Source organism: Penicillium vulpinum (genome assembly GCF_028829585.1).
Source record: "Penicillium vulpinum strain IBT 29486 chromosome Unknown utg000001l_segment0_segment0, whole genome shotgun sequence".
NCBI classification, from domain to species: domain Eukaryota; kingdom Fungi; phylum Ascomycota; class Eurotiomycetes; order Eurotiales; family Aspergillaceae; genus Penicillium; species Penicillium vulpinum.
The window spans coordinates 1,180,844-1,197,865 of record NW_026643241.1 but is presented as its reverse complement, the minus strand read 5'-3'; the positions used below and the strand labels follow the sequence as shown (position 1 = coordinate 1,197,865).

At 48.1% G+C, this 17,022-nt stretch overlaps 7 protein-coding genes across 7 annotated transcripts; 5 read left to right on the top strand and 2 right to left on the bottom strand.

Moving 5' to 3' along the window:
* Window positions 1-1,389: 1,389 nt before the first annotated feature.
* On the top strand, window positions 1,390-2,909 carry N7479_000439 (Peptidoglycan-binding Lysin subgroup; the record flags this gene model as incomplete). The annotated part of the gene is made up of 2 exons (XM_057248137.1): window positions 1,390-1,677; window positions 1,734-2,909. The coding sequence occupies 2 exons, from the start codon at window positions 1,390-1,392 to the stop codon at window positions 2,907-2,909; spliced, it is 1,464 nt and encodes a 487-aa protein (XP_057112569.1).
* A 241-nt stretch (window positions 2,910-3,150) lies between these two features.
* On the top strand, window positions 3,151-4,522 carry N7479_000438 (uncharacterized protein; the record flags this gene model as incomplete). The annotated part of the gene is made up of 2 exons (XM_057248136.1): window positions 3,151-3,836; window positions 3,895-4,522. The coding sequence occupies 2 exons, from the start codon at window positions 3,151-3,153 to the stop codon at window positions 4,520-4,522; spliced, it is 1,314 nt and encodes a 437-aa protein (XP_057112568.1).
* Window positions 4,523-5,555: 1,033 nt separating this feature from the next.
* Window positions 5,556-6,848, top strand: N7479_000437 (uncharacterized protein; the record flags this gene model as incomplete). The annotated part of the gene is made up of 1 exon (XM_057248135.1): window positions 5,556-6,848. One exon carries the CDS (start codon window positions 5,556-5,558, stop codon window positions 6,846-6,848), a length of 1,293 nt encoding a protein of 430 aa, XP_057112567.1.
* Window positions 6,849-7,829: 981 nt separating this feature from the next.
* Window positions 7,830-9,209, bottom strand: gel1 (1,3-beta-glucanosyltransferase gel1; the record flags this gene model as incomplete). The annotated part of the gene is made up of 1 exon (XM_057248134.1): window positions 7,830-9,209. One exon carries the CDS (start codon window positions 9,207-9,209, stop codon window positions 7,830-7,832), a length of 1,380 nt encoding a protein of 459 aa, XP_057112566.1.
* Window positions 9,210-10,860: 1,651 nt separating this feature from the next.
* On the bottom strand, window positions 10,861-11,646 carry N7479_000435 (sterol desaturase family protein; the record flags this gene model as incomplete). Its single annotated transcript, XM_057248133.1, has 1 exon — window positions 10,861-11,646. The coding sequence occupies one exon, from the start codon at window positions 11,644-11,646 to the stop codon at window positions 10,861-10,863; it is 786 nt and encodes a 261-aa protein (XP_057112565.1).
* Window positions 11,647-13,922: 2,276 nt separating this feature from the next.
* On the top strand, window positions 13,923-15,169 carry N7479_000434 (tyrosinase family protein; the record flags this gene model as incomplete). The annotated part of the gene is made up of 4 exons (XM_057248132.1): window positions 13,923-14,059; window positions 14,112-14,237; window positions 14,292-14,414; window positions 14,461-15,169. The coding sequence occupies 4 exons, from the start codon at window positions 13,923-13,925 to the stop codon at window positions 15,167-15,169; spliced, it is 1,095 nt and encodes a 364-aa protein (XP_057112564.1).
* A 692-nt stretch (window positions 15,170-15,861) lies between these two features.
* Window positions 15,862-16,788, top strand: N7479_000433 (putative GPI anchored cell wall protein (Dan4); the record flags this gene model as incomplete). The annotated part of the gene is made up of 1 exon (XM_057248131.1): window positions 15,862-16,788. One exon carries the CDS (start codon window positions 15,862-15,864, stop codon window positions 16,786-16,788), a length of 927 nt encoding a protein of 308 aa, XP_057112563.1.
* Window positions 16,789-17,022: the final 234 nt, after the last annotated feature.

Genomic DNA, 17,022 nt, shown 5'->3' with positions numbered 1-17,022 from the left:
TAATGGGACTCCATATGGAGTACTCCATAAGTGAAAATATCGAGACAGTTCCATAGTTCTAGCAAATTTTGGTGCTATTCCCATCTTTGCTTCCACGGTCGTATGTAAGCCGTTCAAGTGGGCACAGCTCTAAGGCGTATACCTATTATATTCTTATATCGTCGTCTTCAGTATCTCCAGATTTTCAAGATTGCCAATTAGAATGACCCGAATCAAATGAGCTATGAAACCCTGTCCCTGCCAACCCTTGGATTCTGACACAAAGCCGACAGACCCTTGACCAATCTTGCTATTTCAACCTCAGTATATTCGTTCTTTGACTCGGTCGCACGCATTAAGCTAATTGGCAACAAGTTTCCGGATTTCTCTGATAATCAAGGTCATCCAACACATATAGAGCGTTCGACTGGCCCCAAGGATGAGTGTTGTTTGGGGTCTCTGTCGTAACAATAATTCGAGATTGATTTAGAAAGAACATCTAAATGCTTACGAAATTTGGCTGTAGTTCTATTTGAGTCCTTTCTTTGTTCTGCTATCGTAGAATCTCACAAACTAGCGGTTTTGATGCAGGTATCTACTACCCCCGGTAGCCAAGGCCCTTGGCAGCATGGCGCGTTATATCGCATCTTCAAAGAGAACATGCCATCCCAACTCCGAAGAGGAAAGAGAAGTACTCGAACAAAGATCATTCGGTGTCAAATTTGCACTAGGGGTTTCCTCGAATGCAACAAGTTTCTTTGTTGACAGTGGCGGAGGATGCACTTTGACTTGTTCTTTAAAACAACTCAACATGATGTCCTCGAGAAAGAATGATTCTAAGTGGCTCTTTAGAGACTCTCAGACCCTGGAATCTAGTGTAAAGAGCACATCTGTGTTTCATGATTCACTGGCTGCATCAATGCGTATTGCCTCCGTGAAGTTGCTCTTAGGCATGGGATTCGTGGTATAGTTCTTTGAAGATAAATATAAAACCGCGCGTAGGTCTTCAAAGAGCGTCTACCCTCTCAAGCAAATCCACACAAGATGGGATATTTTCAAAAGGGTATCTTCCTTGCTCTGGGCTGTCTTGGTTTGATTCATGGGACAGATGCCTTGTCTGTAGCTACACCTGAGGTAAGTATCTACTTTTCCAACATCACTTCTACCCCAGACACTGACCCAGCATAGTACAGCCCAATACAAGTCCAGCATGTGCGTGACTATAGTACCCCATACACCTGTCCCTCAATTCTCGTGAGCAATGGAGATACATGTGACAGCCTTCCCGGGAAATGTGGTATCTCGGCAGCATCGTTCGCTTCCTTCAACCTCGCGAATACCTGCTCGACTCTAGTTGTCGGAAAACCCGTATGTTGCCAGGTGGGGGATTTGACCTTTCCACCAATAGCGATGAGTAAGTGCTACACTTATACCATCCGCAATGGCGATACCTGTGCGAAAATTGCTGAGGGGTATCGGATCACCACGGCCAATATTGAGGCTTGGAACGCCAATACCTCAGCATGGTATGGGTGTAATGATCTACAGGATGGTGGCCAGGTCTGTCTGAGCGCCGGCGATCCTCCGATGCCAGTGGCGATCGGTAATGCGGTCTGTGGTCCTCAAGTGCCTGGAACAGAACGTCCGAAGGATATTCTCAAAATTCCGTCTTTGAACCCATGCCCTGCAGGTCAATGTGTAAGCTTTGTCAAGATCGATTTTAATCTCGCGGCCTAGACTGACCATATCTATAGTGCTCTAGAAATGGCCAATGTGGTACTGGTGCAGGCTTTTGTGACTCATCTGCACTTACGCCTTCCGTGTCAGCTGCACCTGCAGATAAAGCCGCACCTGCATCTGCAACAACCAAAGCTACATCGGCGCCAGCCGAATCTGCAAAGCAGGCTGCACCGGCATCTACAACAACCAAAACTACATCGGCGCCAGCCGAATCTGCAAAGCAGGCTGCACCGGCATCTACAACAACCAAAACTACATCGGCGCCAGCCGAATCTGCAAAGCAGGCTGCACCGGCATCTACAACAACCAAAACTACATCGGCGCTAGCTGAATCTGCAAAGCAGGCTGCACCGGCATCTACAACAACCAAAACTACATCGGCGCTAGCTGAATCTGCAAAGCAGGCTGCACCGGCATCTACAACAACTAAAACTACATCAGCGCCAGCTCCGTCTGTAAGAACTGAAGCTACACCCGTGGAAAACAATGCAGCGTTGATAGCTAAATCTTTATCAAACAAGGATCCAAATTTCTTCACGACAGATATCCCCTTGATAGATGTACCCTTGACATTTCTACATTCGACCACGACTGTGCCGTCTTACCCTCTTGTTAGTGTCGATAAAATCGGAAACGCGATCAAGATGATCAATATGTTTGCGACCATAGGCCAGACAAGCACAACTACTACCACGACCATGTATACCACAACGAGCAAACCCTCCACAACCGCGACCACATCCTCCACAACAAACTCCAACCCAACAAAAGTCGTTGACGGTATCGCTACTGTACCCAGCGGATGGGAGTTGAGGATGTTCGATGAACCAGGCTGCGCTGGCAACTATGTGCTCCTCCAAGGCCATAACAAGTATTTAGAGGACAGTTCCTGCATGAAGTTCCGCAGCGCAAGTGAGCTTAGCACCAATGTCACCGACACATCCGTTTCGTGTCGTTGGTGGACTATACCAGAATCGGGCAATTGGAATTGGAGAGACTGCCACTCGACTGCTCTAGACAAACCCAAATCATGGAAGATGTCGAATGGTCTCTGTACCGTCTCGCCTAATACGAAATGTGATCTTGTCAACGACATTTCCCAAACTTATGGCTGGCGGGGTCCAGGGGTGTGTCAAGATCGCCAGACTATGGACCCGAAATTCGTATCGATGAAGTGTTATGTTGGATAGAATGTTGGATACATTGTATGTTAAATAGTGTTGGATAGAAGTAGCGTAATGTGGAATTTACCTAGGCGGCAGCGTGGCAAATACGAGGTTCAAGAGCCTGAGCCTCAGCTCAGCCCTCGTATCTGTCAACGATCTGACTTTTTTTGTTTTTTTTTTTTAATCTCTTGTCTCTTGTCTCTCTTCCAGATCTTCTAAAGTCTCTTTTAATCTCTTCTATTCAGTTCTCCGATATATTGGAGTCATGGGTCGCGTCCAGGCCGATCCCCCTGCATCATCATCACATTCACTCCATTCTCTCGACGACGCTCCGCCTCCATATACCGATGATCCCGAACTCATTCTCGCCCCTGTCCAACCTGTCCAATCTGTCCAACCTCCCACAAGCATCCGACCCCTGCGTCTTATAGACTCAGCCTATATTCTCCCTGGCGGCAAAGACGTCAGGCCCACCAACAAGGTCTCTGCCACCCTTGAACCAGCGCTCTCGAACGACAGCAAGGGACTCTACAATGCCGTTTGCAAGCAAATAAAGCTGCCGCCACGCCCACTGTTCTACGTCCATGGCACCCACAGCGAATCGAGCGGTGACAAAAAGAAGGATAAAAACAACAATGTGACAGACTTCGAGTTCAAACTGGATCTGGCCGAAACAATGCTGACCGGCTGGGAGGGCGGATCCATGGGCGTGAATTGGAGGGAAGTGGAAATCCTCGCAGATGAAGATCCTAAATCAGCGTATCGGGGCGGAATACTTCGTTCATGCACATACAAGCCACCAAAGTCCCATGGTGCTATCAGTCTCACGGAGGACAGCGATGCCCTCCTAGCCCAGGACACCGATGAGCAGTTTAACAACAGCTCTCAAGGTGCGAAAAACCTGAGAATGTGGTGCGAGCGATTCTGTCGCGACCCCGCTTCTGTAAAATCGTATGCTCTGTCCCCTCTTCACGCACAAAATACCAAGCTAATCTCGAACCACATACAGATTCACTATACACCGCGAAATCGCCGGCTTCGACTCCAACGCTATGCGTAACGTCCTCTCCTCTCACATCCGCGAACTCAATTACCGCGGCTCCATCAACTTCAGCCTCTTCATCGCCCAGCGCTCCGTCACAATCTACTCTCCTCACTGGATCAACCAGCTCCGCACGAACCGCTTCGTCTGGTGGGCTGTCGTCCTTCTCCAGCTGTGGATTATCACGTGGCCAGTTATTTTCTTCATGGAGAAGAGGTACGAAGTTGTTCACACCCGCTGGAATGCGTCGCTTATACCGGAGTCGGACTCTCCACTGGCTAAGTGCTACGCGTTTGGTCGCGATGAGTCTTCCCTGGCGGAGTATTGGGCTCCGGCTGTCAAGCAGGCGGCGTGGACTCGGCGGCAGGGTGAAGGTAATATTTTGACGCGGATGGATGCAGATCGCTTGCAGGGGTATAGTACGCGGCAGCTGCTTGGTCTTCCCGCTCCCAGTTCGGATACTGAGCTTGAGCGTCGAGAGAGAGTTAATAATGGCCGGGCAGGGTTTATTGATAATGTTGTAGGTCTGGTAAGGGGGATTGGAGAGGCCGGGCAGGATTGGAGGTTTTCTGCGGGATGGGGTGCTAACTCTTAGTTTATGAGTCTGTTCTGGTTTTCTTGGGTCTACAGTGTGGCTGAGGAAGTGATGTCCTTCAGTAATTCCCTAGCTTACAGCCCTGGAGGCAGCTATGCATGCCTAGTCATGTACGTGAAGTCCTTCAGAGCTACCGAGATGTCGGTCTATCCTCTTAGAATTTTCATTTTGTGCCATCAGATATCCTTAGCGAATTTTATTTAGCGACTTCTCCTATGGATATTATCCCCATACATATGTAGAGATCTGTGAGTTCGTGAACTTCGGGAACCTTTTGTCTTATGTCAAGTAGGGCTTCCTGCCCAGGTGACATGACTGACCTCGGGAGGGTCATATATCCACCTAATTTAGCTTTTAATTTCGATATATGATGTTAGATTTTGAATCAAATATAAGCAGGAAAGGCTTTCTGATGGATGTCTCTCGCACGCTGTCGGCCAGAGCAAACAATATCAAGGGTCAATGACGAAGCGAGCCCAGGCCACATAGAACATGCGACAGGTTATGCCATTATGGATGTAATCTCTAGAAGATCAAAATCACTCTCGACATGCCTATGGACTTGATGTTGGAGGGGGTTCGCTGTGTTTGATCTTAACTTTCTTGTCGTAGTTAGCTCTTGGCTTCAAGCTAAATTTAGCCAAACATCAGACACTGCTTTGTTCTTATAATGGAATTCTCTTTGTATCATGTGCTTAGAGTCCAGGGTTCTATCCCCCGTCCATCTACACCACATGCTTTGTCTCAGTTCTCTTTGTTCTAAGGTTAAATCACTTGTTTACCCACCAGATATCTTTAGGTCCCCTTGTTCTTCAAGGTTTCATACATGCTTATTGTTTGATGTGTTTCATCTTAACATAGACGCCGAGTCGATCATGCACTGGCCTTTTGTTCAGAATTATATAATATCTGCTTGTTCTAGCATTTAGCTAAGCCAGTCAAGTATGTCAATCCCAATGACAAAACTCCAATAACAACACCAGAAACAATCTAGGACTCCCAAATCCGTCTCAATTATTTTCATCGTAACACAATGGCCACACCTCCCGCATCTCCCGCATCTTCCGCATCTCCTGCAACTCCCATATCTCCCCTCAAGAAAATCATCAATTTCATCCGTCGTACTAACACTGGTGGCGGAGATGGTGCTGAAGAACCTGGATCGCCAGTGCCAAAAGGTGCAGCTAAAGGCGCAGCTAAAGGCGCAGCTAAAGGCGCAGCTAAAGGCGCAGCTAAAGGCGCAGCTAAAGGCGCAGCTAAAGGCGCAGACACTCCCAAGGACCCGAAACGAAAGCGTAAAGCCGACAAGGATGACGAAGAAGAAGCCCCGGCTGCGAAACGTACCACTTCCACTGCACAAAGAACACTCGACAAAACTCGAGAAAAACTAAATTTCAAGGGACCAAAGGGCTCATCGACGAATCCTAGTTCCCCACCACTAAATCCAAACCTTCCCGTTTTACCGACGACCCCCAGGAAAACTAGCACATACATCGGTAGGGCTTCGTCGAGTTTTAACCCAGACCAAATTCAGATGTTCCACACAACACCCAAAAAGGCTGAGATTGATAAGTATCGAGCGACGGGCATTCAATATCAACAGTGGATGGCCAACAGCAACCCAGCTGGGCCTCCATGTCCAGTAGTCCAGTCTACGCTAACCATAGCCGATTTAACCCAAGCCGTTCCTCCCAATAGCCCGGAATTTAATGTATGGACATCTGAATTCGCTCCTCCACCGGGAGACATCAGAGAGAGTCTCAGGTCGACAAAGCTTCCCAATGATCCGAAAACAAAAGATTACCGCCTTTCAAGATTACAACTCAATAAAGTAGTCACTGTGCCCAGTTACGAGCATTATATCGTGGAGGGTGCTATAGTTGCTTCCTCGATTTTTAGGAAAAAAACAGGTCCTCAATGGGCTGACGTTGCGCTAGCTGTATATAAAATGGATGCCAATATCGACACCCTCCAACATGTTTTCATGACAGAAGTTGAGAATGAGGAAACACTCCCCTTGGTGGCAAAGGTGCTCTATAGAAACAACGAGGAGATCCGAGACGATGTTGACGATACTCGTATAACCCCAAACATCCACACTTGGAAAATGCATGCTCCAGAATTCGAGGAAATCCTAGGGACACAGCTTGGAAGGGCTGTATCTCGTCTTGTTCTAGCAGCTTGGCAACCAGGTACGCATCGGATCCCTAGAATTTACACTTGGTTTTTGAGAGGTGACCTAAATATGCGGTTTGATATTGAGCGGATTCCTAAGAAGGGCAGTATTTTCGAGAAGAAGAAAAAAGCCCCCGCGCCCGGAAAATAGAGCTATAATCTCAGCAATCCGTACTCTATTTTTGAGGGGTGACCAACATATATGCTTTGATATAGAGGGGATTGATTGATGTTGCTCCTTCTCTGGCTGCAGCATCAGCTTGATTCCTTTTTGCGGGAATTTATTGGATGTCCAGGTACATGGATCATGCTGATGAACTACGAGGTGACTGGTTGGCTAGTTTATAGATCATTGGTTTGCATATATATTGAACTTGGCGTTGAAGTGGACAGAAGTTAGCTTTGTCTAACAAGTTGGTGGTATGTTTGTCGTTTTAGCACATTTTTTATGTATCTAACAAAGCCTTCAATCAAACACGTGTCTACGCGCGATAAATCCACAGGGCCACTGGTAGCATTAAGGCTATCAATAGTATGAAATATCTATCTCCTCTTGTCGTTAGTACGACCCTTCACAGCCTGGAAGGGAGGTTTTGAAGAAGCTATACAAGTTGGCGTCCACAGGCTGAAGAGACACCTCGCTAATACAAGCCATCGGAATACGGTCAACCATGTATGTGTGTATGGGGATTATGATTTGCAGGTTCGGTTTAACTTAGGATGTAAATATTTTCAGTTAGTTCATAATGCCAGTGCTGAAACTTTGGAATCCTAGTGGACAGTGACTATGATTCAGGGTTATCGTGGAGACAAGCTCGTACTCGGGCATGAAGATTGAGATGACCGAGTGCAATACAAATTTTGGACAGGGAGTTTATTCGGAAATACATAATTAAAATTTTGCTTTGCTAGTGATCAGAATATTCGCAGTTCAGCTCTGTTTCATTAGACTCTAGACACAGATACCAAAGACTGCTAGACAGCTATACACCAACAAGAAAACATCTCGCCATCCCCCGATTTGCAAAACCCATGATCGTCACAGGGTGAAAAATGGCCAGATAAAAAAAAAAGATACATGTCAAGGAGAATCGAAAAATATAATCAAGCCCCCTTCATAAAAGTAGAAGCATTACAGGAGGATGAAGCTGGCACCGAACACAGTCGACAGGACAGTGACCAGGCCGACGGAAGCAGTGGCAAAGCCGAACTGGAAAGGCTTGAGGCCAGCGGCAGCACCCTCGGAGCTGGTGCTAGAAGCAGCAGAACCGGTGCCGGTGGCAGCAGCGACCTCACCGGAGCCCTGGGTGGCAGTGCCGGCGGACTTGGTGCCGGAGTTCTGGCTGCCCTTGCCGGAGAAGCCCTCGCCCTTACCGGCACCCTCGGTCAGGTACTTCTTAGCGGGGGCGGGCATGGCGGGGAGAGAATCGGAGTCGACGTCCCAGTTGGGCTTCTGCATCTTGGGGCAGCCAGAGGCACCGCCAGTGGAGTTGTAGCCGCCGTTGCCGGTGGGGTTGTCGGTACCGTCGAAGGCCTTCTTCAGAGCCTTGTAATCATCCTTAAGTGTGATATCATCACCGTCAACTTCGACGAGGCCGTACTTGTTGTTGTTCTCGGTGTACTCGTAGACGAGACCGCCGGAGTAGACGGGGGTCATCTGAGTGGAGTAGAGAGACTTAACCTCCTTGAACTCACGGGTGTTGGTGTTGCAGCCGTACTCGGAGAGGAATAGGGGGAGTCCGTATCCGGTGAAGTTCTTCACCTTCTGGTCCCAGCCGGAGGTGGTGAAGGAAGAGGGGTCGCACCAGGAGTAGTCGTTGAAGGCGAAGAAGTCGGAGCGCTCATCATCAGTACCGCAGTTCATGTACTCAGCCATCTCGAGACGGTTGGTGTTGACATCAGCGGCGGAGTAGCCGACGGGGACCTGGCGGAGCTTGCGAGCGCGGAGGAAAGTGCGCATGTCACGGGTGACAGCCTTGACGTAAGGAGCGGCCTTGGAAGAGGGACCGTCGTTGATGACCTCGTTACCGGAGAAGAAGGCAAGGGTGTTGTCATACTTGGCGAACTTCTCCATGGTAGCGAAGATGTACTGGAGGTAGACATCGTTGTAGGATATCTCGGGATCGGCACGGTTGATGGAGTACTTAGGAGTGTTGACATCGAGAACGAGGTAGATGCCGGCCTCGGCGAGGGCCTCCATGCACTCGTCATGGTCCTTGGAGTTATCCACGGAGTAGACACGGATGGTGTTCAGGCCCAAATCCTTGAAGTTCTTGATGTCACGCTTGCAACCCTCGACATCAGCGATCGGATCGGCGAGGTCGGAGGAACCACCGGGCTGGTAGTCGACACCGCGCATGTAGAAACGTTCAGTACCCTTAAAGAAGGCGTTACCCTTAACAGTGATGGGGGTAATATCGCTAGAACGGGCCTTGAGGTTGGTTGCGGCACCAAGGACGGTCGAGGCGCCCAAGGTGATGGCCGTGGCCATGGAGGCTACGGTGACCTTCATAATGTGGGAATATGTTAAAAAAGAGCGAAAATATGAACGAGTGTGGGAAATTGAAGCGCTCCGAGGATTAAAAGAGAGTGAACGACAGACTGAGAAACGAAAGTGAGGTCAGAAAGAATGAAAAGAAAGAAGAGAAAATGTAAGGGATAAAGGGTTAAGAGGCCAAGCCCCCAAGCGGCAAAGGATGGGCTGTGCTACGCCAAGGGTACTGTGTACATTGGCTGTTCGCTTTGTCTGATCAGCAAGGGTCATATTACAGTGGATTTTATGTGGGGAATTGTCCCTGAATAAGACTCGTTAATAGGTCAGTTCTTTAGATTATGTATTTATTTCATTCTTTGGGATCGTCAGGTCCTGGCCATTCCATCCAACATATCATGATGTACTAATCGACGATACACTGGGCATTATACATTCATATCACTATATATAGATGTATATACTCCGTACACCGATCAAATTCCACTGCATACTTACATCTCCATCAATTCTATCCCAGATTTACTCTGCTGCCTCCATGAAACCTGGAGTGGAGAGCACTAGCTTGGCAATGACGCGCCTCCATCTAGGCAAGTCGATCACAGTTCAGGGGTCTTTGCCTATCATTTCATTGTTAAGGGTCTAAAGGGGTCCAACTACTCCGTACTTTGTATAGGGGTCAAACCCCAAACCTCAAATTCTAGAATCAAATCAAATCAAAGAGTCAATCTTTGATCTTTTTATTCGCTTAACTTGTCTCGGCGCCACGAAACCCACACTTTCAAACGGTCTATACATAGACCTGAGACACTAAACTTGAATCAAAAATATTATTTCTCCTATAGGGGATGTTTCAAATGTGCGTCGGTACATTGTAGTGTACAACGCACAAATCACGATATGTAGGCCCAACCTTGGAAGCTACTCTGTACAGCTCATATTGTGAAACCCAGATTGTCTCAATTATTCTGTAGTATTGCCATTGTCATCCTATCCTCTTACGCCCACAATGTTGATATACCCCAGACTCAGCCATACCCACAGAGACAAAATTAAAGGCCCAGTAAAAAAATCGCCGGCTATAAATACCCGGCTAAGACAATCAAAGAAAAATAATATTTATGGTCGCAGTCCCATTCTCTCAGCCTGGTAATTGGCTTCAATTGTCTCGACCAAACTATTTTACAATCCTATTGCCATGGTGAGACAAGTTTACACAAGACCATAGAAGAGGGTTACTCAGATGCTCAAGCCTTCCAAGGGTTGCCATTGCTTTGTGCAGACCTCGGGAGGCTTTCCCGCCAAGATCCACACTAAACTACAACCGGGAACACGTATATTCAGAGACTCAACGCATGAAGCGAGACCAATTTCCGAGTACATTCATCGTGTCGGGCATTAACCGCTCCAGATTGCTTATAGGCAGTACCAATATCTGTGGACATTATTATCCCATCCCGTACACGGCATAAAGCGGCACGCCGTGGGGAGCGGCTACCGATATTGGCTCCCAGAGAAGTATGATATCGGAGTAGTTTCTTATGCCCCCGGATAGGTCTGAAACATACTACACCATGCTACTCGACTAGAAGTTCACGCAATTTTGCACTTATAACAATCTCCAGATTTATATACACACTTGGAACCTGCCCAAACCAATACCCGACAATATTTACGCCGTGCGATGCTTCTTCAACTGATCCGTTCCATGCACCCAATCCAGCAACCCCAACGATCCATAATTCAAATTGAACTTCTCATGGTGAAGATCATGCATCTTGGCCTTATTATGGAAGAAATCATATCCACTGTGAACCGTCGCCGTATTCACAAGCTCATACGCCAAGAACACCCAAAAGGTCACAACGTGACTCCCCAGCAACTGCGGCGGCAGAGAGATAGGTAAAGTATTAGCGAAGATGTGCTCGATCGGATGAGCGAACTGAGCAGCTAGAGCGATGGGAGCCGTGAATCGGTGATGCTTCTTATGGATGGGGATGTAGAGGGCGGGGATATGCAGGATTCGGTGGCTGTAATAAAATAGAGCTTCGCGGATCAACAGGCTAAGAACGACGTCGCGCAGGATCTCAATTGGCGCTGGTAGGGGGGTTTCGATGCGATATGTTGATTTAATGCCAGCATAGCTGGCTGCAGAGATCAATATCAGATGGAGGATAGATGTCAGGATCTGGTTCTGTAATACTACTATAAAGCAGTGTGCGATCTCGTGACATGTGGGCTGTTTGGGTGCTGGTTGGATCTTGTGGCGCTGGGAGAAGGAGGGCGCTATCACTTCGAGGAGCATATAGCATATTGATGGTAGCCAGAAGCTGAGGAGCTGGACGATAAGTGTACCCACAAACTCGATTTTTTGAGGTGAGTAATTGGCCATTATGTGAGCCCAGGAGGCTGTGGCTTGAGGTAGAACCTGATCCAGAAAGCTCTTCGTGGCCTCCATGGTGGCTTGCGTATGTAAAGTCTTTGTCTGAGAACTTGCAGGATCTGGGGTCAATGTTAGAATCTGGATTCTTCATGTTCTCCATATATATGCCTCGGTTAGTTCCCCGGGCCTCTTCCCCCGCAGCGGGCATCGCCGACCGTCGTCCTGTTTGATGCCATGTGAAAGAGCTTGAAGCCCGGGTACTCTAATTCTCAATCGCCCATTGGACTAGCTCAGAGGCGCGTGAGAAAGTTCATCTGCTAAAAAAACATCAGAAGACACTAGGAGAGGAAGGAGCGATGAAGTCGGGAACGCAAGAGTAGCCTCGTAGAGAAAAGCCTGACTAAACACAGCAAAACAACCTTGGAAGGTTGGAACGTTGAGATCAGCCCTCTCAAGTTTGACATAGAATTCTATGTTCAGTTTTTGAAATTAAATATCGAAATAAGCATCGTCAGTTCCCCGCAAGATCATCCCGGGACATCCGGCTCATCCACAAAGAAGCTCAACTACCTGAATACACTCCGAGTTCTCTTCGTCAGCACTGAAGGCCGCAACACCACACTCTTCAACAAAGCCACAGCATTTCGAAAATTCACTGAGCCTATCTTCAATCTGGAGCATGAGTGGGCTCACCCGGATCGCAGTAAACGTACGGTGTAGGGCCCCCAGGACGGAGTAGGCCGATTCCCAACATTGGATTGACTACCTACATCACCTAAGCCCAAGCAATGTATTCTCGTCGGAACGCATCCAGATGCACCTCTCTATAGTCCAGTCATCCACGGGATATCCTGTGGTGTTGCTGCGCCAGCGACTAACTTGATTGGGGCACGTCTCGAGATTGCTGGGGAATTGGATGCTCTAAAGGGTGAACCATAGAGGCAACGTTTATATTCTGCCTCGACCATTGCTTGGCCGAGCCGTATCGGTACCTTTTCAAGCCTGTTGCTCGAGCCGAGCCGATCACTGGTAGCAGGATAAGTCGATGCGTATCATCTGGGATCCTCCGGGAAATTGAGAGGATTATTACCGGGATAGGGATAAATGACTCAAGCCTTGATACGGGAAATTCAATTGATTTCCTTTCAGGATTTGGTGGTGTTGGCTTGCTGGGATAGTTCCAGGATTTTTTGTGGGTTCATCCTTTTAGTGCTATCACATACTTAGGGGCTGTTGAATAGGCGTGTACCTAACCAACCCGGACAGGAGCGATGCTCATGGATGATCACCAATACCCGTCTTTTGCTCTCTGTGGTCTATATTGATCATGTTAATACAGGCATTGTCATTGACAAACTTTCGAAATGACCTCAATCTTTAGAACCAAGTGATCGTCAGGTGTGTGATATCTGCAGTGTGACAGCGCTAGCACGCTAATAGTGCATTTCCTACCGCATAAAGTAGGGCAATGCATGTTCCAGGCACCCTATATCGACTCATGGATAATTGTGGCGAGGACTGGTCTAGCGCGGTACGGCGTAGTCCTACTACAATACACGGTCATGGGCAATTGACTCCTCAAGTCGACTATACATACATCCAGCCCCAGATATAGAAGGTAGCTGGTCGTCTAAAGAGTCGGTATCTACAAAGTCAATCATGTAATTCTAGTTCATAGTTATATTATCCAAGTTATTTAAGTATGTACGATGGTCGTCGGTCAGGCGCCTATTAACACAACAAGCTCTTCCAATTGGCTGTGACCTCGCCGACGGTTGCCCATGCTATAACAGCGGACCCCCATAACAAACGAAACTATAATTCCAAGATCAACTGGCAAACCTCTCTCTACCCCGCCGCTCAAATAGGGGCCCAAGTATACATGCCAATTCCTGCCAATAGTGTGCTTCGGCACAACACAGATGTCGACGATCTACCATCTCCTAAACAAATAAGATAATTGGATTAAAGCTCTATCTCCAGTTTTTAGGATGGCGTATCACTCCATATCATGCAGGGACAAAAGCACACGCCACATTTGTCGTACGATGAAGCACTTTTTACCCCTGTAGATTGACAGCTCACACACTGACATGTCCCGGACCCGTATAGCCAAGTTTTATTCCGAGTTTCCGACGTCACCATAATATAGACTAGACTAAAATGCTCCGTTGACTTACACATATCATACCAGGGATATTTTCCGGGTTTATTAGCTCGATGGCGGAAGACCGGGGAGTACTTATAAACCATGTTCATGGACCGGGCAGAGGGATTCCGCGAGAATTTTCTCAGCCATATATCCTGCCATATATCCTGCCATATATCCTGATTTTTCAAGGATTGACAGGATGGTTGGTTTTTATCAGTCTTTCTTGATCATTGCATTGGGAGTTTCGGCTTTGGCGGCTGACTCCCTAATCGATATCGATATTTCCCTCAAAGAGCAATTGTGTAGAAATCGCAACACTGCTGTGCGGAAGGAATGGTTTGTGTTTCCTGGTTTTTCCTAGCACCAATTGAGAATTGACATTGCATAGGGGAGAGTTGAAGCGGGCCGAGCGGATCGACTATATCGATGCAGTATTGTGTATGCAAAGGCAGCCTCAGCAACTCTCAAGAGAAGAGTACCCGGGGGTGCAGAACCGGTTTGACGATTTTGTGGCGTAGGTTTCGGATAGCTTTATTATAGATGCCAGGGGGCCTGACATACCATACAGCACTCATATCAACTACACATTCAATGTCCACCTTAGTGGGTTATTCCTCCCGTGGCACCGCCACTTCATCTGGCTCTGGGAGTCAGCCCTACGAGACGAGTGTGATTACTCTGGAACTCTCCCGTAAGTAGCATCTACTTCACTCCCAACCAATAATAACACAAACTAGGTACTGGAACTGGCCATTGTGGTCAGAGAACCTAAAAGCCAGCCCTCTCTTCGACTGCAGCGCCAGCTCCCTCTCCGGCGACGGAGAATACAACCCAGAAGAAGAGAGCATCTCCGGCGGCGCGGTCACCATACCACGAGGATCGGGCGGTGGCTGTGTACGATGCGGACCTTTTAAAGACATGAAAATCCACATGGGACCATTTGATCGCAACATAGCCTCATTCGACAAACTCCCCGCCCCAGGCTTCGACTACAATCCACGCTGCTTCAACCGAAGTCTGAACAACTTCGTCAGTAGCAACTACGACAACGAGACCATCGTCGACGCACTCCTGGGCACGGCCGATATCGCAGATTTCCAAGTTGTCATGGACTACTGGCCCGCACGACCGGACGGGGTGTTGGGCGTTCATGGCGGCGGACATTTCAGCCTCGGATCCACTTTTCAAGACCTGTTCACGTCGCCGCAAGACCCGGCTTTCATGCTGCACCATGGTATGATTGATCGGCTGTGGAGCATGTGGCAGGCGAAGGATGAGGGTAACCGTCGATTTGCGCTTAACGGTACGAATAAGATCCTTAATCCGCCGGATGGGAGGATTGTCACGCCCGATACAGTGATGGAGTTTGGGCTGCTTGACCAGCCTCGATCGGTTCGTGAGGTTATGGATCCGACTGGTTACCGGTATTGTTATTCGTATACATAGCTGAAACTACCGAGGTCGAATCGGATGGTAAACTCCGAAGTGACACCGGAGTTTGGGTGTGACTACAACATAGGATGGTAGGACTGGGATATTTTGAGGTTATTATGTTATAATAATGAATTTAGTATAATAAGAGTTCCAGGGGGAAAAAAATACCCCTTTTGACATTACCAAATGGAGTAAGAAGAGAAAATAGACACTTTGTTTATTTCTATTGTTAGCGCTGAGACCAGGCCAATAATGGTGGAGCGCCCTTACTTTTTTGTTCACTTCGTGTTACTTCAGAGGATATGTACCTCGTATTCCATACATAGAACATATGTTATGAAGGTCCAAAAATATCATTAAACGGCCTAATATAGGGAATATCACTAATATCACTTTAATATCGGTATCAAGCATTGCCTTTGGGCCGATCCGAGACATTTGATAGGGCCGTAAAAAATCAGCCACGCCGATTATTCTCGGGTTATCTTTTACACTAGTGCAGGAAAATCAAGAAATCGAGATGTCTAGAATAAAAAAAAGTAAATAAAAGATAGATTCGCCACATATCTGAGTGGTTCCTTCCTATTGTTTTTTTTTTGGATCTCATCAAATCTCACCAGGGCTTCTTTGTTCTTTTCCCCTCTTCAACAATTCCAACAATCTCACCATTCTCCACCTTATTAGCAGATCTGTCGATCTTCAGAATGCTGCGTATCAACATTCTTCAATTGCTTTTTGTCACACTGCTCGCTCTGTCTGCGGTCCTCGCAACAGACGCAGTTAAGGCTCAACGTGAGTCTCTCCAAGCTCTAGACGACATCAAGGCAGCCTCATTGCATGATGCTCTGCATGCTCTCTCCGCCAAATTCCGTCATGGTATCTTCCCAACTGACCTTCATGCCGCTGAGGCTCTACAAGCTGAAGACCCAGCCATCGCAAGCCTAGTCAGGCTCGCCAAGCGCCAGACCAATGCCACTTCCGGTGCTGAGACAACCCCGGCTCCAGTTCCTACTGTGACTACTCCCACTGAATCAAGCACTCAACCTACTGAACCAGCCACCACATCGGCTGCTGAGACCACTGAGACCAGTCAGATGCCTACTCCTGAGCCAACCACCAGCGTTCAGTCAACGACCTCGGCTAGCTCTACCAGCTCGACCAGCTCGACCAGCTCTGCATCTGTCCCCAGTGAGACATCTACCACGGCCTCGACTCAGTCCTCTGCTCAGCCAACCACGGCCACTACTCACTCGACCACTTCCACTACTACGTCCTCGACTGCTTCCACCACTCACTCGACGACTAGCAGTGTTCCCTCGACTCTGTCGACTACCAGTAGCACCTCATCTACTTCAACCACCTCCAGCCACTCAACTGCCTCTTCTGCTCAAACCACTCAGCACACCAGCTTGACCACTTCCACCATGAAGAGCACGACCACCATGCCCGACGGCACCCTGAGCACCATTACCTCGATTACCGTTATCACCCCCGAGGCAACCGGCAAACCCACTGGTACAACTGCCGGTAAGCCCGGTCTGCAGACTGGTGCCGCCGCGCTGACTACCGGCATGGCCCGTGAGGTTGTCGCCATGTTTGGTGGCGCTGTCATGGTCGCAATGGCTCTGTAATGGATGACCGCTTTTTTCCTTTCTATCGCCTACTTGCATCTTTATTTCCACCGGCGTTTTTCAGCACTTCACATTGGCTCTGCATCTTCATGACTCTCGTCATTGTACTATCTTTCCCGCATGACCCGTGACGACCTACTTATGTCTCTCCTTATTTCTCCTGGGCGTTCGATGGCTATTTGGCCTTTTGCTGAGAGGGCTTTATCAGCGAGTGAGAACATTTACAGCGCACAG